General features: G+C 29.5%; 7 protein-coding genes across 11 annotated transcripts; 4 read left to right on the top strand and 3 right to left on the bottom strand.

Moving 5' to 3' along the window:
• The first annotated feature begins 648 nt into the window (after positions 1-648).
• Positions 649-2,272, top strand: LOC105257030. The gene is made up of 5 exons (XM_011267377.3): positions 649-843; positions 934-1,058; positions 1,154-1,510; positions 1,618-1,885; positions 2,032-2,272. Exons 1-5 carry the CDS (start codon positions 683-685, stop codon positions 2,108-2,110), a joined length of 990 nt encoding a protein of 329 aa, XP_011265679.1. The 5' UTR covers positions 649-682; the 3' UTR covers positions 2,111-2,272.
• Positions 2,273-2,893: 621 nt separating this feature from the next.
• LOC105257039 (26S proteasome non-ATPase regulatory subunit 11) lies at positions 2,894-5,702 on the top strand. The gene is made up of 4 exons (XM_011267388.3): positions 2,894-3,551; positions 4,388-4,782; positions 4,872-5,196; positions 5,375-5,702. The coding sequence occupies exons 1-4, from the start codon at positions 3,231-3,233 to the stop codon at positions 5,603-5,605; spliced, it is 1,272 nt and encodes a 423-aa protein (XP_011265690.1). The 5' UTR covers positions 2,894-3,230; the 3' UTR covers positions 5,606-5,702.
• Positions 5,703-7,021: 1,319 nt separating this feature from the next.
• LOC105257048 (proteasome activator complex subunit 3) lies at positions 7,022-10,819 on the top strand. Of its 3 annotated transcripts, none has more exons than XM_011267400.3 (5): positions 7,022-7,340; positions 9,270-9,305; positions 9,456-9,776; positions 10,158-10,294; positions 10,394-10,819. In XM_011267400.3, the coding sequence occupies exons 1-5, from the start codon at positions 7,317-7,319 to the stop codon at positions 10,614-10,616; spliced, it is 741 nt and encodes a 246-aa protein (XP_011265702.1). In that variant the 5' UTR covers positions 7,022-7,316; the 3' UTR covers positions 10,617-10,819. The 3 variants fall into 3 exon arrangements, with proteins under 3 accessions (XP_011265702.1, XP_011265710.1, XP_019884879.1); XM_011267408.3 differs by having other exon boundaries at positions 7,024-7,340; positions 9,270-9,302; XM_020029320.2 differs by lacking the exon at positions 7,022-7,340 and adding an exon at positions 8,661-8,750 and having other exon boundaries at positions 9,270-9,302.
• A 1,345-nt stretch (positions 10,820-12,164) lies between these two features.
• LOC105257064 (caspase-3) lies at positions 12,165-19,272 on the bottom strand. Its single transcript, XM_011267419.3, has 6 exons — positions 18,845-19,272; positions 15,475-15,650; positions 14,378-14,660; positions 13,775-14,046; positions 13,027-13,297; positions 12,165-12,940 (listed from the first exon to the last, which is right to left on the bottom strand). Exons 1-6 carry the CDS (start codon positions 18,980-18,982, stop codon positions 12,824-12,826), a joined length of 1,257 nt encoding a protein of 418 aa, XP_011265721.1. The 5' UTR covers positions 18,983-19,272; the 3' UTR covers positions 12,165-12,823.
• A 1,365-nt stretch (positions 19,273-20,637) lies between these two features.
• LOC105257075 lies at positions 20,638-22,194 on the bottom strand. 2 transcript variants are annotated; one of them, XM_011267453.3, is made up of 3 exons: positions 21,807-22,194; positions 21,172-21,743; positions 20,638-20,933 (listed from the first exon to the last, which is right to left on the bottom strand). In XM_011267453.3, exons 1-2 carry the CDS (start codon positions 22,074-22,076, stop codon positions 21,183-21,185), a joined length of 831 nt encoding a protein of 276 aa, XP_011265755.1. In that variant the 5' UTR covers positions 22,077-22,194; the 3' UTR covers positions 20,638-20,933; positions 21,172-21,182. The 2 variants fall into 2 exon arrangements, with proteins under 2 accessions (XP_011265755.1, XP_011265748.1); XM_011267446.3 differs by having other exon boundaries at positions 21,172-22,190.
• A 333-nt stretch (positions 22,195-22,527) lies between these two features.
• On the top strand, positions 22,528-23,643 carry LOC105257068 (leucine-rich repeat-containing protein 51). The gene is made up of 2 exons (XM_025411704.1): positions 22,528-22,832; positions 23,035-23,643. Exons 1-2 carry the CDS (start codon positions 22,715-22,717, stop codon positions 23,514-23,516), a joined length of 600 nt encoding a protein of 199 aa, XP_025267489.1. The 5' UTR covers positions 22,528-22,714; the 3' UTR covers positions 23,517-23,643.
• Positions 23,644-24,148: 505 nt separating this feature from the next.
• On the bottom strand, positions 24,149-26,810 carry LOC105257087 (cyclin-L1). Of its 2 annotated transcripts, none has more exons than XM_011267468.3 (4): positions 26,400-26,810; positions 25,436-25,620; positions 24,740-25,324; positions 24,149-24,515 (listed from the first exon to the last, which is right to left on the bottom strand). In XM_011267468.3, the coding sequence occupies exons 1-4, from the start codon at positions 26,625-26,627 to the stop codon at positions 24,260-24,262; spliced, it is 1,254 nt and encodes a 417-aa protein (XP_011265770.1). In that variant the 5' UTR covers positions 26,628-26,810; the 3' UTR covers positions 24,149-24,259. The 2 variants fall into 2 exon arrangements, with proteins under 2 accessions (XP_011265770.1, XP_011265777.1); XM_011267475.3 differs by having other exon boundaries at positions 25,436-25,810; positions 26,400-26,587.
• Positions 26,811-27,189: the final 379 nt, after the last annotated feature.

Genomic DNA, 27,189 nt, shown 5'->3' with positions numbered 1-27,189 from the left:
CGATTGCAAACCATACTATTACTGTCGATCGAATACGGAATACGGAATACGGAATTGCTGCACTTATGCATATTACAATTATCGATCTGTTAAATTTTTTATATGTCGCGAGCTATCGAAAAAAATTTTATGATGAATACGTTGTCCCAAGCATGTATTGATTTCATAAGAGGTCTAAAATCATTATGTATATGTTTAGAGATTGTCTGTGAAATGACATATACTATCTGAGGGTTGTCTTTATCTAAGCAAATATATTTACAATTATCGTTATTATTTTTTAAATGTCCATTACTTTATTCTAACATGTATACTTTATCATAATATAGTATACAACTTAAATTACTTTTGATACGGTAATTTTATTGTAACGTCACTTAAAAATAAAAAAATTATTCAAAAAGAGTTTAAAATTATTCAAGTTTAAAAGAGTTAAAAAGAGTTAACAAAGATCTATTACATTTGTCATTCGAGTCGATCAGACATTTTGATTGGCCATCGAATAGAGAATTTTTAGAAAGTTTCTTGCAATTTCTAGCACTACATGATTGTGTTCGAAAACCTATTCGTCGTTGAACTGTCCAATCAGAATAAAGTAATATATATTGCTTTGTTTTGATTAGTCAACCGAAAGCACTCCAACGAGTGGATTTTCGAACGTAACCTTTGAATTGACATACACATGTATGTTAAAGATATTGGAGGGAAAAGAAGGAAGGAGATTAAGTATAAAAATTTCAGATTAAACGACTTTGATACATATTATTTGATAAATATTAAAACTTTAGTGAGAAAAATGCAGAAAGAGCCAAAAGGTACTCCAAAATCCGGACGTATTCGAAGGTAAAAATATTACTTTAAGCTTTTGTCAAGTGAAATATAATATATTAAAGTTTATATTTTAATTTGTATACAATGTATGCTTTTTTATAGAATTAACGACCCAAATGTATCAGAGATTACAGGAAAGACTGTACTAGATGCCACATTATCTAATATTTCAAAAAATAAAGTCACTTCTCATAGAACAACCATGATGCCAGGTGATATCACACAAAGTAAGAGTTTTTTATCAACATTTAATTTTGTTAAATTTTCTTGACTGCTCTTTATTTTACTGTATTATAATATTATGTATTATTACTTCTCATAGAAATGTTAAAAAAGAAGATTGCAGTCAACAGTAGGCAATCAATTATGCCATCTCATTTATCAAAAAACTTAGATACTGAATGTAAACAAAGGAAGACAGATACTGAATGTAAAGAGGTAGAACTTGGACTTCTTTATGATGAATATTTACAAGCTATGATGATGAATCTCATAATAAAGAAAAAGGCTGAAGAGAAAAAGCGCTTGATGATAACACAGTTGGCAACTATAGCACAAGAAATTGATCAAGACGCAAAAAAATTGATGAAAATCAAATCGAGGGAACGTGACATAATAAACTTAAGCATAGCACAAAAAGAAATAGATGCGCAGTTAGCTGCAGTAACAGAATGTACCAGTAAGATTTAAATTGTTCAAAATTATATTAAACTTTATTCATATGGGGGATTATATATTAAAATATATATATTACATGTACAATTTATTACATTTATACTTTTACAGAACATAAAACATTTAAAATAGTAGAAGATATGTTATCCAAGCTACAATCTCTTCTACAACCTATGGATGTATTGCGATGTAATGATATAATACTTCCTAAAACACAAAATGAATGGGAAAGAACTCAAGAAATATTAGCAAAATGTTCGAATACCTTAAAAAGCATCATGAATTTAATTAATTCGAAAGGCGAAACATATTGTGCTGTAAATGATGGATTGAAGAATTTTGTTGAAACGTATAATGACATAGAAAATCTTCAGAAAAAGTAAGTGTATAATTGTAACAATTGTTTTTATACTTTTTCTAGATTTATTTTAAATTATATAGATACATATATATAAGATTATGTTTAAATTATATATATATATATATATACATATATAAAAGATTATGTTTATTTATATATTTCAGATTGGAAGAAACACTTTGCAATTTACAAGCGACGATTTTGAAAAATGCTTCATTTTCATTAATGCATGCTGAAAAATAGATTTTTTCATTTATAGTTTATATAAAATATTACCTTGTATTTTTCTACTGTAAATTATTTGCAAATGCATCAATAGATTGAATTTGCTATGGAAAGATATAATATTTTATATATTAGAATATTTTTTATTAAGCTTATATAGATGGAAAAAGTAAACAATTATACAGCCTAATTAATTTCTATTTTATTTAACTATGGATATACTTTATTTGATATTACAAATCATTCCATGATTATTGAATAAGAAGAGAACAAGCTGTTCCCGATGTTTTACAGTGAAATTTATTGTTACGTAGAAAAAAAGGAAAGAAAATAATGGTTGTATCTCTTTCTTTCTTGGTCGTGATTACACGGAATGATGATCGAGCATATGATTGGATGCTCAGAAATTATGGTTTCCCGCTTTCTCTTGTTAGAAAAAGACACGAAGACCATATTTTTCCTTCAATCTCGAGCTTCGATTCAATCCTTCAACCTACTATCCCACGTACATTGGGTCTGTTCTTTTCAGCTATACTACTGCACTAGTGCAATAAGTTAGAAAGAGACAAACATGCTTTCTTTCGGGTGGCACCCGATTGACCACGTCGCCAATTGGCCAATTCAAAATAGGACTCTCTGATTGGTTAATCGTTGCTGGTTACCCTAGGCACAGGTCGATATAATTGGCTGTGGTCAAACGGGACGCTCCCTTTCTTTCACTCTAACTAATTACACTAGTGCAGCAATGCAGCTGAAAAGAACAGACTCATTCACGAGAGGTGCACGGCTCGCGGTTCTCTAGTGACTCGCTTGACTCACGTAGCAGCATGACACGAGTTTTGTGATCTCGGGTGTCCGACGAGCAGTGTGGTGAGGAGTGACAGGGCTAGAAGAAAGCGTGAGTGAACGCACTCGCACGAGATTGTTTGAGCGCGAGATCGCGAGACTGTAGACATAGATTCCCATCCGGGACACGCGGCGTTTGCTGTTTGACATTTCGCGCGACACCAACTTTCCTTATCTCTTGATTTTTTCTCCCGCGCCAGCGACATCGGGAAAACGATAACACGCATACGTTGACTTGACGTTAGGGTTAGCGCTCCTACGAGGAAGGTGTGCGACCACCAATCACCCCGAGATGGCCGGTGCGATGCTATTTGAGCGGGCTCAGGCCGTTTCGATGACGAACCGCAGCGAGGGTATCTCTTTGCTCAACGAAATCGTCTCGGATCCGAGCATCGGAGTCGCCGATGACGACGAAGACAACATCCGCGTCAAGGAGCAGGGTATCCTGCATCTGGGCGAGCTGTATAAAAAGGAGGGTAAGGCGAAGGAGCTGGCCGACCTGATCAAAGCCACCAGACCGTTCCTTAGTCTTATTAGCAAAGCAAAGGCTGCCAAGCTTGTGCGATCCTTGGTGGACTTCTTCCTGGATCTGGAGGCTGGTATAGGTATTGAGGTAATGGGACGATTTGTTCTTCTATAACAAGAGATATTGAGTTGGACAAGCCGAAGAATGGATTAGATTATGCATTTTTTTTCACCAGCTGGTAAAAAATGTTAAATCATGCTTGTCCAAATATTATTAGATTTGAATAAATATTTTCAGTTTTTCAATAATAGCATGAGGCAAGATAATTGCACGCTTATTGAGGATTACAACTATATATATACAGGATGCTTCAAAATTAAACTTCACAAATATTCTACCAGTAGAAATAAGAAAAAAATGTTATGTAAACATAAGTCCAGAAATGTTTTATTATTACATTACATTGAGAAAAAAAAACAGGTTGACATTGGGATATTAAATTTAACACTATGAATTTATTTTGCTTTAGTTCAATAAATATTTTTCATCATTGATCATTTTCAATCATTAATCTTCTAAAATAGATTTATTTCTTGTTACAAATTAACTCTGATACAGTATTGTTTGTACATTTCTTTACAGATACAAGTCCAAGATCTAGTAATCTTGAGGGCCAAACAATTGATCTTCCTTAGATAAACCTCTTCGGTCTATTCTTATATTAATGAACCTGCTATTCATATTTGATACTTTATTATAACATTTTAATAAAGTTTCCAGATCTATGTTTATATGTAATATTTTTTTCCACTCAGAACATACTGACAAAATTTGATTGTTTAACTTTGAAACATCCTGATATATATTTGTATATCTAAGCTTGAATTCTCTAAATTCAAGTTTTTTTACTTTTAATTATATAAATTATATTAATATTTGTACAAAAAAAGTGTAAAATGTATTTACATGCATTATATATTTAGGTGCAATTGTGTAAAGAATGCATAGAATGGGCAAAGGAAGAACGCAGAACGTTTTTAAGGCAATCGTTAGAAGCCCGCTTAATAGCTCTTTACTTCGACACGGGCATGTTCAGTGAAGCGTTGCAATTAGGGTCTGCTCTCCTCAAGGAACTCAAAAAACTGGATGACAAACAACTGCTAGTAGAGGTTCAATTGTTAGAGAGTAAGACATATCATGCACTGAGCAATTTAGCGAAAGCAAGAGCAGCGCTTACCAGTGCCAGGACGACTGCCAACGCGATTTATTGTCCACCTAAAATGCAAGCAGCTCTAGATCTACAATCAGGAATATTGCATGCTGCGGATGAACGAGACTTCAAGACTGCTTATTCTTATTTTTATGAAGCCTTTGAAGGGTAACCATAATCAATATCTTTATATTACTGCAAATGTTTTCGATTCTTATATTTTGTAACGGTACATTTTCTCCATTTTCTATATTTAGATATGACAGTGTTGAAAGTCCCAAGGCGTTGACTGCGCTCAAATACATGCTACTGTCTAAAATCATGTTGCGCACACCAGAGGACGTTCAAGCTATTATGTCTGGCAAATTGGCGGTAAAATACGCAGGATTAGATCTAGACGCAATGCGTGCGGTAGCTGAAGCTAGCCACCGACGATCATTAGCAGATTTTCAGAAGGCAGTTAAGCAATACCGGCAGGAATTAGAAGACGACGTAATTGTACGTGCACACCTTGGTTCTCTCTATGATGCTATGCTGGAGCAAAATTTATGTCGTTTAGTCGAACCTTATTCACGAGTTCAGGTATTTATATGGATATACATAATGTTTTCTAACATATGTAGAAATATTTTGTAAAAATTTCAAAAGTCTTATATTTCTTTTCAACTGTACATTATTTGATGAATTAATTTATTATATTAGCAATAAAGCCTATATAATTAATTAATTTCTTTTTTTATATATTAATATTTTTTCACAGGTGAGTCATATTGCCTCGTGCATATCTCTGCCATTGGCACAAGTAGAAAAGAAACTATCGCAAATGATTCTGGACAAGAAACTGCGAGGAGTTCTCGATCAAGGAGAAGGTGTTTTAATTGTATTCGAGGATACACCTCGCGATAAAACTTACGAAATCGCATTAGACACAATACACAGCATGGGAAAAGTCGTTGATACACTTTACCAGAAAGCCAAGAAACTCACCTAGCCTTATTTAATATGTATTTATACAAGAAAAAATTTATCACAATTATTATAACCATTATTAATTAGTTATTCTCATTAAATACTATCGATTAACTGTATTTTTCTCGTAATTAATGTGGATGACACATAAGTGTCATGACAAAAAGCTCATTTACAATACGTTTATATAGAGAATGGCTTTTATTAATAGTAGGAATTTAATTTAAAAAATGATAAATATGAAGTTATTTAACATATAAAATTAATTTGCTTGAAATCTAATCAACATACTCTTTAATCTCGTGTTTTTTTGGAATTATTTTTCGTAAATATTCTTCAAAACAAAAGAGTGGAGAAAAATGTCATACAATATTGAAAAACTATAAAAATATAAAAAAGTAAAAAAGTTATTCCTTACATTTATTCACTTGCCCTTGACATGAGTGATTAACATATTTCATAAGAAAAGTCGATAAAAGAGTAGTGAAAAAGTGTAAAAATAAAGATATCCTAAATACTTTAAAATGATCTAATTTAAGATTTTGTATTGTAATTTAGGATAAAACGGCGTGTATGTAAATTTTCAAATATTTGAAATTGAACATAATTTACTTAAGATCATCAAACCGTTGTTTTCTAAAATGTTGGAGAAATTTCAAGCATCATTTAAGTATGTGAATATATTCGAATCTTTTAATCATTTTAAAATTCTATATATTACCTTCTATTTGAAATATAAATATTAGTATTTGTAAAATTTCTAGCATTTGATTTCTCAAATCTTTAACTCTATTGTTATTGTCTATTTGTCTATTGATTTGAATCATTAAACACTTATCTGAAGTGAAATAGAGTTGTCTCAGCATAAATAAAGGAAAGTAATTTTCTGATATCCTCAATGACAATTATAATCAACATGTTTTATACAAAAGAAGAAAATTGTTCAAAAATTAATTACTTATTATATAAAAATTATTTGTTAATTTTGCTTGCCTCTTAAAATTTCAGTATTTGAGATGGGAAGGAGAAAACTTGAATATATAAGAAATGCAAATGTAAAACAAGCAAATTTTACAATACAACCGTACACAAAATTTATTGTATTTCTCAAATATAAACATACATGTATATATAATTGGAAAAAAAACAAGAAAGAACAATGAATGGAAGCGATTTCATAAAGGTCATGAGAGGTTGAATTAAAATTCGACATTATTAAATACATGTATAATCTGTCATCGAGAATTTTTTTTCTTTAATTTTATTATCAAATATGTACAGGATACTAATTTTACATAACAGAATTACTATTTTATCAGGATTGCTGAATCATTACTTTTTAATCGATATATATTCCCCGTATGATTCACGTTTGAAAGATCAATCGCGGGTCGCGTCATGCGCATGCACCTGCGTGCGCTCGAAATTGACTCGATGCCAGGCCAGGTGTCCGTCTGTCAATTACGCTTTATCTACTCTTATCTCTCTCTCTCTCTCTCCGGGGAAAACGTAAATACGTCTTCCGTGCGACCTTAAATGCAGGAGACGTCGAGGGCAAAAAACGCGAACGGCCTTCGCCAAATGCCTTCGTCGAGATCCTCGCTTGACAACAGCGGTAGTACACGGTGGTAGCGCGAACTTCCTGTTTGAGTTGCACGTTTTTCAACAAAGGGACACGCATACACAGTGGCTACGATTTAGAGAAGACGATTTTTTCTTACGGAACTTGTATAATGGAGGATGCTACAGTGGAAAAGGTAAAGCACTTCTCCGGTTCGCTTCTCGCGCTGCCTCCCGTCGTCCAGGACGACCTCGAGGAACGAGCGGCTTCGAGAAACGAGCGACCTCGGCAATCGTTGGTTAGGTTAACCATCCGCTGTACGAGCGGTCATGTTTGTGTTGCTGCGTCTCCTCGTCCATCGTGATGTCCCGGTTTTATGCGTTGATCTCGACGATGCCACGGGACTCCTTCCTCTTCCTCGTCGCGTGGACTTATGTAAATACCGCGGAAATATCGGGTGTCGTGAGAAAAAATTCGTCTCTCCGGAGGATACGGCTTTAACCTCTTTCGAAAACATTGCTCGGCATCTCTTTTATTCGAAGTAAAATCTTGTCCATATCCCGATAGTCTTGTCTCGATAACATATTGATAGTCATTTGACAGATAACGTAGGACGTAAAGATAATTTGTAATGAAGATTGCTTTTTTAATGAATTTACCTGTTTTAAAATCTTCTCAAACGTTACACAAGGAGGGATAATATTAATATTATTTTGGTCTCGATTGGTTTTTATGTTAATTATATTAATTTATTGTATTAATTATATTGTTATTACATTAATAATCTTTTCTTAAATTTTTGCATACATTGTCGCTGTAGATAATATTTTTTGTACATAGCATCAGGCATCAGTATGATACGACAGTAATTTGTAAAATTGTGGCATTTCATAAAAATAATGCATTTAATAGCAATGAAGCTTGACTCTTCGATTTTCTAACAATTATTAACAATAACAGTTTACCTCACCTGTATAATTTTTTGGAAAATGCAAAGATATTGAAATAGCTGCGATTTATATAATGATCTTTTAACAGCTTTTTATAAAATTACAAATGTCGTGCAATATGTCATTGTAATTACAGCAATATGAAACTATTTATTTTAAGTTATATATTTTGCAATTATTTAATTTTGTTATTAAATACTTTAGTAAAAGCATATGCCTAGTTACATCTTTTTCTGAAATAATATAGAGATAAAATTATTTATTATTGTTAATAAATGTATCAATCTGATATATATATTGTGTAAAAGAACAAATATTTTTTTTACTTTTTTCTCATTTAAATAATACAGTACCATACAAATTATCAATATCATATACATTTTTAAACTTTTTTCCAAATATGATGCAATCTAAACAATTGAGTGTAATCTGTTATAACCTGTTAAAATTGTATGCTGTCATAAAAGTACAAGTTACACTTTACAAAATTCTAAATTCTTGCTTACAAATTTCTAAAGTTATTTAAAATAACTTCTGTGCATATAATTTATTATTTCTCGTCAGTTTTTTTTTTTGTATAAATGTTTTCTACATTTGCTAGTAATTCAAGTGATGAGCCAAGTAATGTATTATTGGATAGTTATACAGAAAATGAGGTAGCTATGGATATAATGAATGATTTACATATTATAATACTATCACTGATGCTCTAAAGATATTAATACATCTTCATATTACTTATTTACTTTCACTATTGATATTTTATTTATTTATGATGTCAATATCTTTAACTCGTTATCAGAGAGATCATACTATCCTGATTATGTTAGATACATTTAAAATTAATGATATTTGTAACATTTTCTCCAATCTTTGTATTTCTTCAAATTTTACAAATATGTTATTTTTAAAGTAATAAAATTGTTTATTATTATAGTATTGTATATAAATTATATTGAGATAACAAAATATTTTTTAGCAAAGATATTCTGTTTCAATAATAAAATATCTATATGTGATTAAAGAAATCATTAAGGCTTTACAAGAATCATAAAATTATTACTTTAAGAAATATTACACTAATAAATATGTTGCTCTGTCATTACTTCAAATTATTTCTTACTTATATACAATCATCTTATCAAAGTGATATATTTTTTGAGTTTATCTTACAGGTTCAAGAATACAAGGATTCACTCAAGACTAAGGTAATTTGTACTATCTCTTTCTCTTTTAGATATTTATAACTTTTACAATTCTTTATTCCCCATCCTTACACAAACATTTAATAATATCTTTATCAAAATTACAGATTAACAAATTATCAATGTATACTTATTATTTATATGTGCGTTATTTAGGCGGAGGAATTATTGATAAAAGGATTTCCCGAAAAAATAGTTAAATTAAATGAATTGCTGGAGACGCCTGGATTCAGTAATCGAAAATTGTCAGATGTACACCAAGATTTAAATGTACCCATTCCAGACCCTATAGTTCTTAATCATTCCGAAGATGCTCCTGCTTCAAAAAAGCTTAAGTTGGACAATAATGCAGAAGAAACCAGCGGAACCAAAGTTATGGTACTACCAAATGGTCCAGTACCTTGCAACAAAAAACTATGTGATCTGATTTTGATAGTTAAACCATACATTAGACAACTTTTGGAGGACTCTAATTTAGTAAGTATTAAATGTATGTGTGCTAAAATCTTTATTATTTTCTTAAATAGTTTAATATAATTCATAGGACTTTTTCTCTTTTTCATTTTTTTTCTTTCTTTTTAAATGTTTAATTTCTGCAAAAGAGAAAATATTTTCACAGTTTTAATTTTAAACAAAATTAGGACTATTTTGAAAATTATCTTTATTCTAATTTGAGTTTCTAGTGTAGACATTTTGTACTAATCTATTATATATTATTCATATTATATGTTGTCTTTATTGTATTTAAAAAAAATGAATATTTTTTTATCATAATCTGTTAAGCATTCTTCTTGTATTATATTGCTAAATGTTTTTCAATTTTTCAAATTGTTATTGACATTCTCCTTAATTTTCTAGCTAAAAATGTGGATTTCTTTCCTGATTCCAAAAATCGAGGATGGAAATAACTTTGGTGTATCAATACAAGAAGATACATTATCTGAGATTCAATCAGTTGAGAGTGAAGCAGCTGCATTCTTCGATCAAATTTCTAGGTAAAAGAAAAAAATAAATGTTTATTCTATTCTAAGTGATTTCTAATTACTTTAACCTATCAAGAAAAAATAATTATATTTTATTTCTTATTTCTACAGGTACTTCATCTCTAGAGGAAAGATCATTAGTAAAGTCGCGAAATATCCACATATTATTGATTATAGAAGAGCGATTCAAGAACTAGATGAAAAAGAATATGTGAGTTTATGGCTCGTTATGTGCGAGGTTCGCAATCGCTATTGTTCATTACACGATCTTGTGATCAAGAACCTTGAAAAGATCAAACGGCCACGTTCCTCCAACGCGCAGTCCCTGTACTAAGCATGTTCGTACTACGCGCTGTACCTACGTACGGAATAATTCAATATGAATATAAAAATTCGCAAAATATAATAATATAAAATAAAACTCATCTTCATCGACATAATTCACTGCCTTGACATTAGTCCATCATTCGTTTTATCGATTATGGCACTATATAAATAAAATCAATATAGCTACACTCTTCGAAATTGTATTATATATAAAGTATACTTAACTTATATTTATATGTTAAGTTTATATATAACTGACTTATTTTCGTTCATTAATAACATAAAAGAAACATCTCAAATCTTAAGATTTAAAATCAATATTTTTTTCAGTGATTTTTTTCAAATCTTTCAAATCGTACTTTATTTTCTTTAAATTTTAAATTCTTCTTAAGTTAGGATTATTTAAAATTTCATATTGAGCATATATACATACATACACACACACACACACACACACACACACACACACACACACACACACACACACACACACACACACACACACACATACATACATACATATATATATATATATATATATATTTATTATATTTATATATTGAGCATAATATCTGCGCATAATTTTCGTCACAAAATTATATGATGTAGCAAGCTTGCATGTAGTTTTGCCAATTATATAATCGAGGTATACTTATGAAAACAACAAACAAATAGTAAGATTAAATATAGCATAGTTAAGTGAATCATTTTTTGTAATTTATATTTATAAGAAGATTGAAATTACACAAATCACGAGCTATTTTAAATAATATGAATTAAATATAGTATTCTTTTTTTCTGTAAATGTTAATGGATTATCACGCGATAAATCTTAAATATAAGATAAATACGAGATTATACAGAATATAGTATTAATTGATGCTCGAAATAAATCCCTTTAAACTTGAGATACAAATTCTTTTTTTTTTTTGTCAAGCATTTTATACAAAAAATGTTATATATATACATATGTATATATGTATGTATGTACGTATGTATACATACATGTGTGTAGAAAGAGCAAAAATAGATGTATTGATAGACAGTACGCTAAACACATTAAATTGAGGTAAATTCAGTACTCGTAATTTAATTGATTTTATTGAAATCAGCTTATAAAGAAAAAGATAATGTAGTAATTTGTTTCTCCATATTACTTTCTCTTCAGGATTAACTTCATTTTTTAAATTTAAACCTCTTCTCTTTTCTCCTTTCATCAGTCTTATCTATATATTGTAGTCAAAATTTAAAAGAAATTATGTTTAAGTAATTCTTATTTTATTTTTTCAATATTGTTTTTTAATTCTTTTGATCCTTATTTAATTTTAGAAGATTGTATATACATGTACAACATAGTATAAAAAATTTTAATTAAGTTAACAGTTTAGGACCTAAAGGAGAAAGGAAGAGGTTTAAGTTTAAAAAATGAAGCTAATCTTGAAGAGAATGTAATATAGAGAAACATACGATACTACATATGATATAGAAAATTATTAATAACAGTGAATAGGATAAATACAATAAAATCAATATAGAATAAAAAAAAACACATAAGTAAAGAGAAAAATATATATTCTTAACAACATAATCTAATTCTTGAATATTGCCAGTAGATAAAATAACGTAATTTAAGTTGACCACACTGGCAATTTATTGGTTGGTAAAGAATCACAACGTTTCGACCATGGGTTTTGGTCCTTATCAAGTGAAAATATCTTAGTTAACCAATATATAGTGAGAAAAGAAGAAATCACATATCAAGATCGTCATGTCAACCTCAGACACAAAGAGAAAAATTGAATGTGACATAACGATCTTGACATGTGATTTCTTCTTTTCTCACTATATATTGGTTAACTGATATTTTCACTTGATAAGGACCAAAACCCATGGTCGAAACGTTGTGATTCTTTACCAATCAATAAATTGCCAGTGTGGTCGATTTAAATTACGTTATTTTAACATAATCTAGTATACAATATAATAACAAATATATATAAAAGAATTAAAAAAGAGAATTAGAGACGATTTACTTTTTCCATAAAAAGATCATAAAAAGTTTATATAAAATTTGATAATTATTTACAATATAAAAATGTTCTGTACTTGCACCGAAAATTAAATATGTTAAAATATTGGCAATCAAAATATGAAAATATGTAATTCATATATTATTGCTTGCGTAATAAAGTCACTCTCTTTTTTTCTTCATTGTCATGATTCAAAATGGCCAGGATTGAGATAACAATGTTTATTAAATCCCCATGATAGTATAGATGATGTCTGACACTCGTTACATCCCGTTCTGATCCTTTTCAAATGTGCATCAACCTGTAAATTGCATTAATTGCAAATTTTTACAGAATTTCTTACAGAAACTATTATTTTATATTTTATTAGTATTTCATAATATTTACCATGGTAAATAAATCGTAAATATGAGTCTTGTAAGCATAATTCATGAATATACTACAAAGGTAATGTATGAACCAACTACCAGTTATTTTATCTCGATATGATACATATCCAGGCAAAGTAGAATAAACTATGAGCATATCTGAATAATTCCTTGTTGATAAGTTAGATGTATTATATTCATGTGTGATATTGTATTCATTATTCGGATTAGAAATGATACTATCTGTGACAGTCCTAGAGTGAAATACAGCGTTTTGTTTTCTTTTTCCTCTAAAAAAACATGGAGAAAAAAATAGAATAAATAACGAAATATAGAAGAAAAAAGATACTGTTTTTTATATAGAGATTTTGGTACATTTGCAGATAAAAAAATAAAATCTACATAAAATTTCATCGAAGTACACAAATATTGCCATTTATTGCAACAACAGAATTTCAAAAATTTTCATTAAGCCATAAAAAAATTTTTACAAAGTTTAACTTTTCAATTTAAAAATGTGTTTACACATCTCTAATATACACTTACGATGTCATATTAATGTTTATTTATTTGAACAGTTTTAAAGATAAGAGTAATTATAAAAGAATGAAAGACTTTATTTTCTTAATATTTTTGACAAAGATTTAGAAGTTATCAAATTTTTATTACCTTAATACAACTCTATGAAATGATACATATCCCATTTCTATTCATAAATGCATTGATATAAGACTGCAAGAAATTATAATTTTAATAATACTACATACCTGCAAAGTTGGAAAATAAATATCTTTGGTTTTCCTGCAAGTTGTGGACAGGCTTCTGCAGTGAAATAATCATAAATACCTTCACACAGAACTTTTTCATAATTTTCTTGCTTGCTTACAGTAGAAAAATCCAATCCTTGAATTTCTGTGTTATTTTCTTTATCCTTAGAATTTTTATCTTCAGTACCATGACTTGTAACTATTACAAAACACGAGTCGACTTTTCCCAAATCATCATGTTTTGAAAATGTTTTTATTACCTCATTTATTTGCTAATAAAAAAGGAGAAGGAAATATAAAAAAAATATATATACACATACATACACACATATTATTTATATTTTATATATATTTTATATATTTTACACACGTGCGTGTGTATAAAATATATAGAATATACGAGTACATAAAATATAAATGATATGTATTTTTTATGATTATCTTTTAAATATATTTTATTTAGTAAAAATCTACCTTTAATTTTGTCATACTAATATAAACAAAATTATTTAAAGTAATTTATATATATATATATATATATATATATATATATATAATTTTTTTTCCTAATGTAGGTAGTATAGTGTATGAGTTTGTACATACCGATCCGTTTAAATTTTGATGTACAATAACTTTAAAGCCCATTTCTTCAAAAAGCTTTTGTAAATTAACTGCATCATGTGTTGCCGAAAATCTTGGTTTATCTTCCAGTTTGTAATCAATATTTGAAATTATCAAAACCAAACCACGAGGTTTACTCCGCATGGGATAGCGTTCAATGAGATCATGATATTCACGATCTAAAAATCGTGTTGCTTTACAAAGCTTTATTGTTAGAGGCTTATCAGACGAATGGTTAATAAATGAATTGTCTTCTTGATTAAAACTGAAATATTATAAATATAATGAGATTTTTAAAAAATTCGAAAATAATTTTCAAAAATTTAAATTACACAACCTTATTACACATTTTTGTATAATCATTAAATACTGATGACACAAAAGTTATTTTATCTATATACTTAATTATTTAATAATACATTGTAACAAAATATCTTGTACTATTATTTTTTCCCTTGAATATACTAGTTATAATAATTAATGAAATATTAATCTCATAACAGATTGTTTTAAATTAAAAAGAATGATATGTATCTAAGGATAGATATGTATCTAAATATATTTATATAATTTATATAATAAGATATATTTATGAATATACTTAAAATTGAATATATATATATATATATATATATATATATATATATATATTTAAAAGCTTACTTCAAATTAGCATTTGTTTATAAAAATGATATATTATTTATGTTCATTTAAAATCATTAGAAATGTCCATGTTTACAATAATTATGATTATGCTACATTCTCAGTATTAATATCAAAATCAAATTCGTTATTATTTTTCAGCAAAATAGCTTACATTAATATTCAAAATTGAAAAAATTAAAGAAAAAGACTAAAATTTAAGTAACAATCATTAAATAGTAAAATTTGCATTAACAATCATTAAATAATAAAATTTACAAGTAAGAACCGAGACACAGTAATTTAAAATTTAAATCTTTTTAATATAAATACTTAAACAATTTTTAACATCGCGTTTTTATTATACATCATGCAAAAAATGTGTAACATTCAGAGAAAATTAATGATGAACATTAATGACGAAAATTAAAATATACCTTGTGTTACTTGTATTATTCGTATTATTTATGCTAATTTTTCCTTCTAATATATCAGCTACATTTTCATGGTCAGTCTGTCTTAAACTAAGAATTAAATTTTTAAATGCATGTGGTCCTCGTGTTTTTATCGTTAAAAATATAACTTTGATTGTATCTGGGTCCATAGTATTCTTCTGCAATCAGACATAATGATATATAATTTCTATAATATCAATTAATTTGCATTTGTTTCTTAATTATTTACACTTTGCGAATTTTCGCACAATATTTACAATTTATTTTATAGCGATATTGACAATTTATTATCGCATGAATCTATAATTATTGATATGTGTGTATAGATATGTATATATGTGTATTCATATTTACTTATATTTATTACAAAGAAATAATATGTTTAACAATTCTATGCTTAACAATTTATATTGTGAAAATAATGATAAGCGTTAGAATACTTTTGTTGTTGTCAATTATCTTTTTCCAGCATTATATTTGAAGCACATTTATGAAACAGGAATTATACAGATTGCTAAATGCACAATAATAATAAATATTTTCAAAAATGCACTTATTAAAAAACAAGTAAAAAAATATTATTAACATATATAGTCTGTATTTATTATTTTAATTGAAGGCTGCCACTAAATTAATTCTAATTAATTCAATTCAGAGATTGAATCAATATTATTTGATTTAATTAAATTGAAACAGATTTTAATCTATATATGTATATATATATATATATATATATATATATATATATATATATATATAAATAATAGGTCAGGTATCTACAAAGCAAATGATAAATTTCTTCATTATATATATAATAAAGAGACTTATTGTTCGCTTTGTACATATCAACATTCATTTGGATCAAAAATAAAAAATGTGCTCATATATTGAAATTCAAGCTTCATTCATTTCAGGTATTTTTTTTATTATTCATAATTAAAAAATTATATGTGCGACATACATTCACATAACATTTTTACTTGTTTAATATGTACAATCCTTGAACTAAATTTATGGAACACACTTATGTATAAAATACAATTATGACATTTTACTAATAGAATCCTCTTAATAGTGCACGATTCGGAACTCTAAATGTAATCACTATAACGAGACTATTCCTCCTATGATTACTTTCATGACATTCAGGACCGTAGCGTCCACACGAATTTCGTACGACATTCCTCAAGTATTGTCAAAAGAGGACATTGCATTCATAAAGGTACACATTGCTATGCAGTTGTATTATTACTCCCCCCCCCCCTACTCCTCAAGCTATTTACGAACTTTAGCATGGATATGGTATTTTGCACTATTTAGATACATACTATTACGAGCTTCCAGTTTAATTATATGAGAATTATATATATTCGGAAATACTATTACGAGCTTTCAGTTTAATTATACGAGAATTATATATATTCGGAAATCAATCTTTAATAGGAGATAAAATTATGTCCAGTAGAACGAAAGAATTACAAAACAAGAAATAGAAAAAACAAAAGTTATCTACGTATGTACATTATTTTTTTATCTACATATATACATTATTTTTTGGCATAATCGCTATTCGAATTGAGGCACAAGCTCTTGTATGTATGTACATTAATAAAGGCATACAAGAGCTTGTGTCTCAATTCGAATGATGATTATGTCGAAAAATATGTAAATAATATTTGTACATAATAAAATGTTTGTCTTTCCCTGTTTTTAGTTTACAAATCTACATTTTGGAAATTGGTTTCCGCATAGTCCTCGTAGTATCTATCCAAACTGATTGAAAAAATATTGACTTGAAAAAGATAATTGAATATACATACACAGAGTGTCTACACACATACATACACATTCAAATTTTATAAAAAAATTTCTTTAAAATTCTTTGATTTTCCAGGTATGCTTGTTCAAAATACCAGATAAGAATATTTCAAAGATTTCTTGGTGTAACTTTTTAAAGTTAATTTTTTTATTGCATTTTTCTAATGTTTTTGATTTATATTAAGAAAAAACAATTGCTTAAATTTCAAGTGTTACATTTGTAAATATATTGAAAAAAAATGAATAACTTTTGTAAGATAAAATATGTTTCACTTGTATAACATTTTCATTCTTTTAAAAACTATAATAAAGAATATGTAATGTGTATTCAATATTTTGTTAAAACATTGAATGTATAAAAATAGAAATAAATACATATTTATAGTATATTCTAAATGCATAATTCGCTTGGTTTGCTAACTATTTACAATATAAAAGCAAAATTATCAGAAAATTCTTTTTTTAATTTACTAAGTTCCAATAAAATTCCATTTGAAAATTTCCTCATTTTTTTTAGGTACAAAAGAAATATCTGAGAATTCCAGATATTCCAGAGAATAGACATCCTGAGATATATATGATATAAAATATCATAAACTATAAATAATAAAATTCTCAGTTAATCCGATTTGCATAAAGGATAAATCATATCATATCAAAATATCTTAAAATTATTTTCTTTTCTTTTATCTTTAGCTTGCTTCTCTATTTTATTACTTAAAGAAAAAAATGTGAAATGAAAATGATGAATATGACTCATGTATTTACTGCGTATAAAGAATTAAATATTTTTTCTTTGTTCTCTACAAGATAAGCAGTTCTAAAAAAAAATTATCTAAGAGAGAATCTCTAATAATTTTTTTCTTAGAACTGCTTATCTTATATAGAGAGAGAATAAAGAAAAAAATATTGAATTTATTTGTAATTTCGATTTTGATAAAAAAAATCACTTGATCTTTTTGGTAAAACTAAAGATTTACATTATTTATTTTAAAAAGTAAAAATTATGCTTAGAATTATTTAAAAAATAATTGATAGTTAGGAATTTGGCTCAAATAAAATAAAAATTAAATTACAAATTGGCATAAGAGCCAATTCTCTAAACTTTTATGCCAATTTTCAATTTAATTTAAAAAAAATAAAAAATAGGCTTTCATATTATATCACAACCAACATTTTTTAAATAAATTTATATTTTAATGTAAATTAGCTAAATTCGAAGGTTCAAAAATCTATCTTCCAAATTATTATTTTATTAAAAGATATATGTATTATTCTTACATAAATCTTGTAAAAATTAAAAGAAAAAAATAACGAAAAAATGTGCAACAATCAATAGTATAATTAATACATTATTTTTTTTTAGCAATTGCTAGCAAAAGCTTGCTTGTTTAGAGAACATATCAGAAAAAGCAGTCGATAGTTGGTAAAAAAAATTGTCGTGTCTATCACTCATCTCTTTGAAAAGAAATGATGACTGTAAACTTGCTGTATGTCAGACGATGTAGTTAACAATAGAATAAATAAAACTCACCATCCAGCGAGACATGTTTGTGTCATCGTTGTTGTAGACCTTGTTTTGCACCAATATTGGCAAGAGTCTTGTCATATCAATCTTAGATACAACTTTGTCGCAACAGTAGTTTATCTGATCGCGATCTCTTTGTTCCATGTCGAACGTGAAAGGCAGTGAAATGTGCAATTGTCAAATATTTAAGAGAGCCACTGTGGCTTTTGAAGCCTGAGTAATACTGAATATGAGCACGAATAAGCCGAGGAATAATGACAGGCACAGCTGAAACCTTCTAGATTTTTCTAAACCCGTCTTTTCTGTCACCACTTGGTCGTTCTGATAACATGGAGATAAAAAGAATGAATCAAGCAGCTCAGCTAGTCGATCCACTTGATCCATATATATATAGTACTCCTATATTGCCAGTTCAGTAGGAGGAAATGAGCGAAAACATTACGGTGCAGACGATACCTTCTCTCTCGCATATATATATATATATATATATATATATTTGACGCATGCGCAAAAGTGCTACAGACTAACTATGCGAGAGAGAAGGTATCGTCTGCACCGTAATGTTTTCGCTCATTCCTCCTATATATATGACTTGATTCTGGCTGCATCGCTTACGCGCTGTGAGCATCATTCTGTCTTTTTTTTGTTCCACATCGAATATCAAACGAAGATAGAGCGATGCTTTCAGCGCTAAAATCGTCAAAACGAACGCAGCCTCTATGTCATCGACCAGTAATTGCTGTTCAAGGTTGCCTTATAGGAATTAACATGACCAGAAAAAAGTTCGTTATATGCTATTGTAGGTACATAGATCTTTGTATCGTTGAAAATAAAATTGCGATTCTTAGAATAAAACACTCATGTTTTTGTTATTTTTGAAATAGCTACATAAAAAATCTGTACATTTTCAATAATAAGACAATAGCAAGATAAATTGAAATACTCGTAAGATCACGAATTATGTTCGATGCAGCAATTCAAAACAGTTGGTAATGTCAGCACTCTTCAATTATCTTCTAGCTCCTATAAGAATGAGATTCCTTTTTATATTAACAATTTTAGTCCATAGCTACCTGTCTTGGATAACAATCTCGTCAATGAATATGTCAAACATGAATTTTCATAGACATTTCTATTATATATTAATAATAAAAATAATGCGATATCTTTTTTTTTCATTCCTGTACATGATACTCACAGAATGATCAGCAGATAAAGAATTATTTAGTGAAAGAATTAATTAAATCACAGCATACATACACACACATAAATTTACATATACAAATTATTATATAATTTTCATTATAAATGTGTGCCTATTTTACAGTATAGTATAAACATTCATATGATAGATGTATATTTTAATCAGTTTATACGTCAATTCGATTTCCTCTGATTTCCTCTCAATAAAAATCATAACATCGCAATTTTACACTTATTAATTGCTAAACATTTAACATGCAAAGAAATTAAAAAATTATAGTTAGTAAATATTTAACATGTAAAGAATCTCTTTCTATTAATTATATACTTCAAATAAATTTTTTGTACTTCAATAAAAAGTTATTTCTATTGTAGAAAAAATCTGCATCTGCATCTGCATCATAAAAATATTATCAATGTTAGATAATTTTTTGGAGCACTCTTCATTTAAAAGATGTTTATTAAAGATATTGAAACATGAAAATGAAAAAAAGGAAAGAGATTCATTATTCACTTTATAGAGATATATTATTTTTCGTTTGGACAAGTGAATATAAAAAAGTATAAAAATGTTTCACAAAATACTTATATTACACTATATACTAACTTATTAATAATTCTGACATCACTACTTTAATAATCTCAATGTGACTTCTAAGTTTCCAATTGCTGCATTATTTCAAAATCCAACGATTTTTCCATGAAGGAACATGCAACATTACATAAAATCCTTTTTGATGCAACAAAGGAGATATCACATTGTTATACAAAAGTTAAAACTATCAATTTTTTTCTATATTTAACAAGCTTGATCTTTGACATTGATCTATGATTGTCATATGTATTGTTCAATCGCTGATGTCTTAAAATTCAGAATTCAAATAAATCCTTCCTGAAAAGAAATAAAACATTGAAAAGAATTATTTCTATTATTTATTCAAGAAACATATAGAAGATATTATTAATAATAAATAATAATTTTTTAAAGTGCTCTTAATACATAAAAGTTATTAAAAATATTGAGAAAAAGAGAAAAGATTTTACATTATTTTTTTTCATATAGCTAAGCAAAGAGTATGAAACTATTTCATGATATAATTATTACATTAAATAATAACTTGTTTACTAACATTTTACACTGTTACTTCAATGCAATAACTTTCTCAATATGATTCTTAAGAGTTTGCAACTGTTGCATTGTTTCAGAATCCAATGGAGGAATATGTGACATACGCAATCCCTCTTGAGGCAACAAGGACATCACATTGCCATTAGCCAAAGGTACATTAATATTAGCAATTTTTTCGTCAACAACAGCGGAGACCAATAATGGACTGCCTTGCATGCTGAGGACCATTTCTCCTTGCCGTGGACGTCTCAATACATTCAATGGTGTATTCGGCTTGATTTTGGGTGTAACTACATCATATATGCTGCTCGAGGACCTTATTGGTGCTGGTGTCTTAAACATATCCATCTTCTTACTCTTGGATTTAGTTGTTGTCATTTTCTGAGTGATATCGCTGAGTTGGGTCCTACTTGCTCTAGTAGAACTACGTGTTCTCCTCATTGTTGTCGGTACTTCTAGCTTCTTAGGTTCTGTTTTAGTAACTCGCGATGTGCTGTCCACACTAGTACCTCTCTCAGTCCCGTATCCATCATCAGTGGTGGTGGTGGTACGTTTGGCAGTCTTATAATTCGTCTTCGGTTTAAATTTAGAGTTAAATACAGGTGGCTGCATGTAATCCTTGATCGATGAGCTCACCTCGTCATTATGATTCTCGTGTTGATTATCATTGTCGTTCGTGTAACCGAGTATCTCGCCCAATGTCATCTGACGTATTACCATCGGTAGACGAGAAATTATAACGTCCATGAAAGTTTCGAAGCTCCTGGTCTCCGCTTGTGCATCGCGTTCTAATTTAGCAATACGTAATTGCACATGCCTATCGAAGGTTTGTGCCAAGATATCGTATTCTTTCATAGAGTCGTTCGTCGATTTAGTTTTTCTTCGTCCATACTTCGTTCGCGGCATCTTCGACAAAAACAATCAGAGCTTTCAAACTTCCTCACTCCTGCAACGGATGCGAATATGTGGACGCGAAGAATTTAAAATTGATCACGTGATAAGGAACGAGAAGTAGACGCCATATTGAAGACATAAACCTAAAAAATATAGACTGCCAAACTTTTCCTTGGCATTGAAAATTGAAGATTGGGATTTGAACAAAATTCAGAACAAAAAAAGCTAAAATTTATTCGTTCTGATTGATCAAATTTCAATCTTCTGTGTAATCTCTTTCTATTTAAAACCCATATGGCCATTTCATATAGATAGATTAAGGTGGATTTTCATTTAACACGCTTATTTTCCAGTGTCAAAAGACATCAAACTAAAAATAAAAATATAATATAAATAAATAAAAATAAAATAAAAATATCAATTCATTTTTTGATCACGTGCATCCTTACAGGACATAATCGATTGGCTGTCGAATAGAAAATTTCTGGAATTCACGTTCAATATGAGGAAAGACTATCATATTACTATGTAGTTTATGGCAAACTGGCAATGAACCGCGAAATATAAACTTGAAATGCCATCAAAAACAACAAGAACTTCGAATGTTTTTCAAGATCTGACAAGGTTACTGATCAAGCCGATTATTCGCAATGAACGTTAATCATTCCGCGGAGAATCACACGTCAGATTACAAGCGAAATGAACGACAAGAAATACTGATCGCTCCACCATTGGATTTATCATTTAGGAAGGCCACCACGATGGAAGGTATTTACATATATAAAAAGAGAAATGTCATTTTTTCATATTTTTTTTTTTATCAATATAAATTGTAATATATCAACATTTGTATAATATTTCTTTTCACATTAAAGGCAAATTTTTGTTACAAGTCAATTCTAAATATTCTATTCAACAATAATTGTTATATTATACAATCACTTACTGAAAATATATATTATGCTTACAGAATTGATGGAAAAACGTGCACAAATAATACGTACGGGAAAAGCACCAGTAAGAACGTTTAAGGATCGTTACATGACCAGTACATTATGGCTAAGTAACAATCTATTGACTTCAATGGAAGGCCTTCAACGTCTGGTCGATAAAGTTCTTAATGATCCAATATATCTCAGCTGGTTGGATCTATCGTTTAATGAGATAAACGAAATTGGAGAAGATATTGAGAAGTTTATAAATTTGAAGATACTCTATTTGCATGGCAACAAAATTTCAAATATTGCAGATACTCTGAGATTGAGAAAACTGCAAAATCTCAGATCGTTGACATTACATGGTAATCCAATTGAGGATGTTCCCTGCTACAGGGGTTACATCATACATCTTCTCCCACAACTGCTTGTTCTAGACTTTTCACCAGTGATTGCTGCTGAGAAAAAAAAGGCACTACCTACAGGATTCTTTAAGATGATACAGCCTAGGATATGAATATAAAATTTTATTTTTTTTACGTCGTATTGTATTTTATATACATACCTTTCTATTTTTATATCTTAATATATCAAGCATTGATTGAGATTGAGGTGTCTCAGCTTTGCAAAATTTATTCGCATGATAAATTAATATTTTCTTGAGAATAATGCAATTATTTAAATTTAATCTTATAAGTAATGATATCCTTCATATATACATAAAAAATACTTATATAACTTGAAATAATAAAGTCATAAATATTACATGCACAAATACTATTTATGACATTTTCACTTTCATTAAATAACATTTTTTATGAATCTATTAGTCAATATAAAAATTTACAAATGTGTAAGTGTACAAGTGTTTGATTTATCTATTTTTTTTGTCCTGACAAATTTCTATGAATTTGTACAAAGCATAAAAAATACTTCAGTATTTTAAAAAAGTCATATGTTCAATATTTAAAAAAAATTACATTCCTCTCTTGTAATAGTTTTAAATACAAATGATGCATCTGTAAATGATAAAAATGCTAGCTAATGAAAATGCAATATATAATGTTATCAAAACAGATGTAATGAAATTCTTCATAAAATAATCTAGAAACTGAATCCATTTGTTAATTTTAAAATAAACTAATAGAATTGAGGCCTATACAAAGTTTTTCTATATTACAAGTTCATTACAATTGTGTACCACCTTATTCTTGAAATATTTTGTAGAATAATACAAAATTTCTATTTATCAATCCACGTTCAGTGCCGTCTGCGCTTACTGCGATGTTTGCTCGATTTCTCCAAATCCCTATCTCGAGATCTACTTCGTGATCTGTAACTTCGCGATCTTCGGGATGATTTATGGCTGCCTGATCGTCTTCGCTGCGTCTTTTTAGGTTTGCTAGATCTACTATGACTGTGACTTCGGGATCTACTTCTGCTGTGTCTTTTTCGTTTGTTGGAATGTTTTGTCCCTTCGCCTCGTGATGGGGAAGTACTTGGGGATTTCGAACGCCTGAAAGACAATATTGAGATATATTGACACAATCGATCAATATCTTCTTTTCTCATCTTTGAAATGCAATATTATTTAGCAAATATCGCTATTAAAAACAAACTGCAAACAGTTATCTTAGCATGTACTGTATTCTCAATTAAAAATAATTAGACAATATTTTTGACAGAATTTTTATAATGAACATTCATTAGGTTTTATTTTTTTTACGTGCATTATCATACCTGGGTGATTTCGTTCTTTCGGGAGCGGCGTGAGTACCGCTGCGGCTGATGAATCCACCCCAAGCGTTATGATGTTTCGGTAGCGGTGGACTCGGTGTGTGCCCATCGACATCTCCACCACGCGCCTTGGTCCTAGCTTCTTCGTACTGACGTCGCAGCTCCTCGACACGCTTCTCTAGCTGTTCGGGTCTCACACGCGGTCGCGAATAAAGGCGCAATATCCGCCGACACACATCTCTGATTGATGACTCGCTGACTTTAAATAACGAAAACCAAGAGGGTGATGTGGGCAGTGGTAATTGCAGTTGACGAGCGGCGAGATAAACACACGCGCATGCCACAGTCTCCGGCTGATAGCGCAAGAAAACATCAGAGCGTAACGAGTCGTTCATGTAATTCCAACTCTGTTGCATCAGTGAACGGTTCTTCTCATATCCCAATACTTGTAAATACATAACTATGATCTTGTGAGGATGTTTTACATGAACACAGAAACCTAATTCCTTCAATACTCTTCTCTCCGATTTAATTACCTGATTCTTCAGTGCTACATAATTCTGATCGAGAATCACAGGTTGTATCGCTCTAAAACAAATCATAAAGATGGATTATTTTCATTATTGTTATTTTCTTGTCTATGTATTGCACATCTTGTAATCTTAATTATTTATATTTGTGAGACAAAAGTAAACTTACTTTTGGCTAGAAACTTGTTTTACGTGATTAAAAACATTGATGACATCCCTGATACGCCTAGGTGCTTCCTCGATTTTGCTAGCCAAACATATACAACCCATTGCAGTTGTCTCCATATTATGCCTAACTAAAGATTTGCTATAATAAAATCGTTGAAATATTACTTGTCCCGTAGCCATTGCAACCTAAACATATGAAAAAAAAAAAGAAAATGATTAGATTGCAGCATTTTGCAGCTTTTGACACATTAACTATGATAACCCTTCACGAGCAGAGATATTCCCATGGCCATATACTTCTATTGTGCTGTTCGACACACGTCGACAATCCAGCGCACACGTTGCCACTCATTTGTTTACATTAGCCACCGAGACTCTGGAAAGTACATACATTTTGAGCTATTTGTCAGTTTTGCATTGAATGAAATGAACAATATACAGACATAAGTTCTGTCCGCAAAGGGTTAAAGTAGTATTTTTATGTATATTAAAAAAATTCAAAGTAAATCAATATAAATATCAAAGCAATGTATTTTAAAATTTCTTTTTCTCTCTTTATTGTCTCGATTTTTAAATTCTATAAAAAAAAAATAACACCGAATACATGTAATGCATACATTTTTTTCAAAATTCAAATATTTTCTTCAATTTACATATTTTATTTGCATATTGCTCCAGTAACTGAATTTTGCTTTAAAACTTCATTGTAAAATATAATTCGTAAATACATCTTAATCTAATGGAAATAAATGAATAAAAGGTAAAAATCAATTAAATAAATTAAATCATTCAAATAGTTTTATATAATGCACAGAATTTATACACATTAATATCGAATAAAGATAGGATCAGATTAAAAGAAGAGTGAAAGTGCGCGGTAGTTTCTCCAAGTTTAGAGAAATGTACAGGTATGTAAATTGGAATAAAGATTAGGGATTCCGAATTTTGAAGATATGGAAACCTACCTGCGGTAACTTTAGCAGGATACCAGCCGTCTGTATAAGTTCGCATCCGAGTATACGCAAATCCGTCTCGGTTTCCGCATCGAGACCGTCCAGGTGCGACGGAGTGGAGTTAAGCTTCTCTTCGGGCAGAAGGCAATTCTGCAACGTCAATACAATCTTGCCGTAGGGCTTCGCGTTCGGCGCGCTCGCGTTCTTCGTCGGCGCCGTAGAATTTTCCTTCGCGTTCATTGCTACTAATTAATTTCACGCGCAATTCAATAATACGTCAAAAACGAAAACTACCGTGAACTATTTATCGCGCGAGATTCCCAGCAAGACGCGACATAACCTTCCATCTTCCTTTTACATCACACGACGAAGAAAAAATGGCGCAAGTACAACAACTTCAGATTGCAAATGATATGGAGGAAAGACGCTGTAGTGCACGTGTTGGCCGCGTTACAGAAAGAGGACAGTTGGACATTGATCGATGCCTAAAGTAACTAGATTGTTCGGTTGCGGTTGAAATCGACCAATCAGAACAAAGCAATTTGTCAGCCGGCTACTCTGATTGGTCAATTCCAACCACAACCAAGCCCGCAACCTCTAGTGTGATTACGGTTTAGGCCGGGTCTACAATGTCTACATAGACAATTTAAGACCTAAGCCTTAAGAAATTGACCAATCACAGTTGAGTATTCTCTTCATACTTAACTGTGATTGGTCAGTCTCTTAAGGCTTAAATTGCCTATTGTAGACCCGACCTTCAGGCCGATATTACATTTGTCGTTCGACAAATTTTTTTAAGCAT

This window comes from Camponotus floridanus, unplaced genomic scaffold, assembly GCF_003227725.1.
Source record: "Camponotus floridanus strain SB8 unplaced genomic scaffold, Cflo_v7.5 scaffold42, whole genome shotgun sequence".
In the NCBI taxonomy this organism is placed as follows: domain Eukaryota; kingdom Metazoa; phylum Arthropoda; class Insecta; order Hymenoptera; family Formicidae; genus Camponotus; species Camponotus floridanus.
The sequence above is the reverse complement of the archived record's forward strand: the minus strand, read 5'-3'. Positions and strand labels throughout refer to the sequence as shown.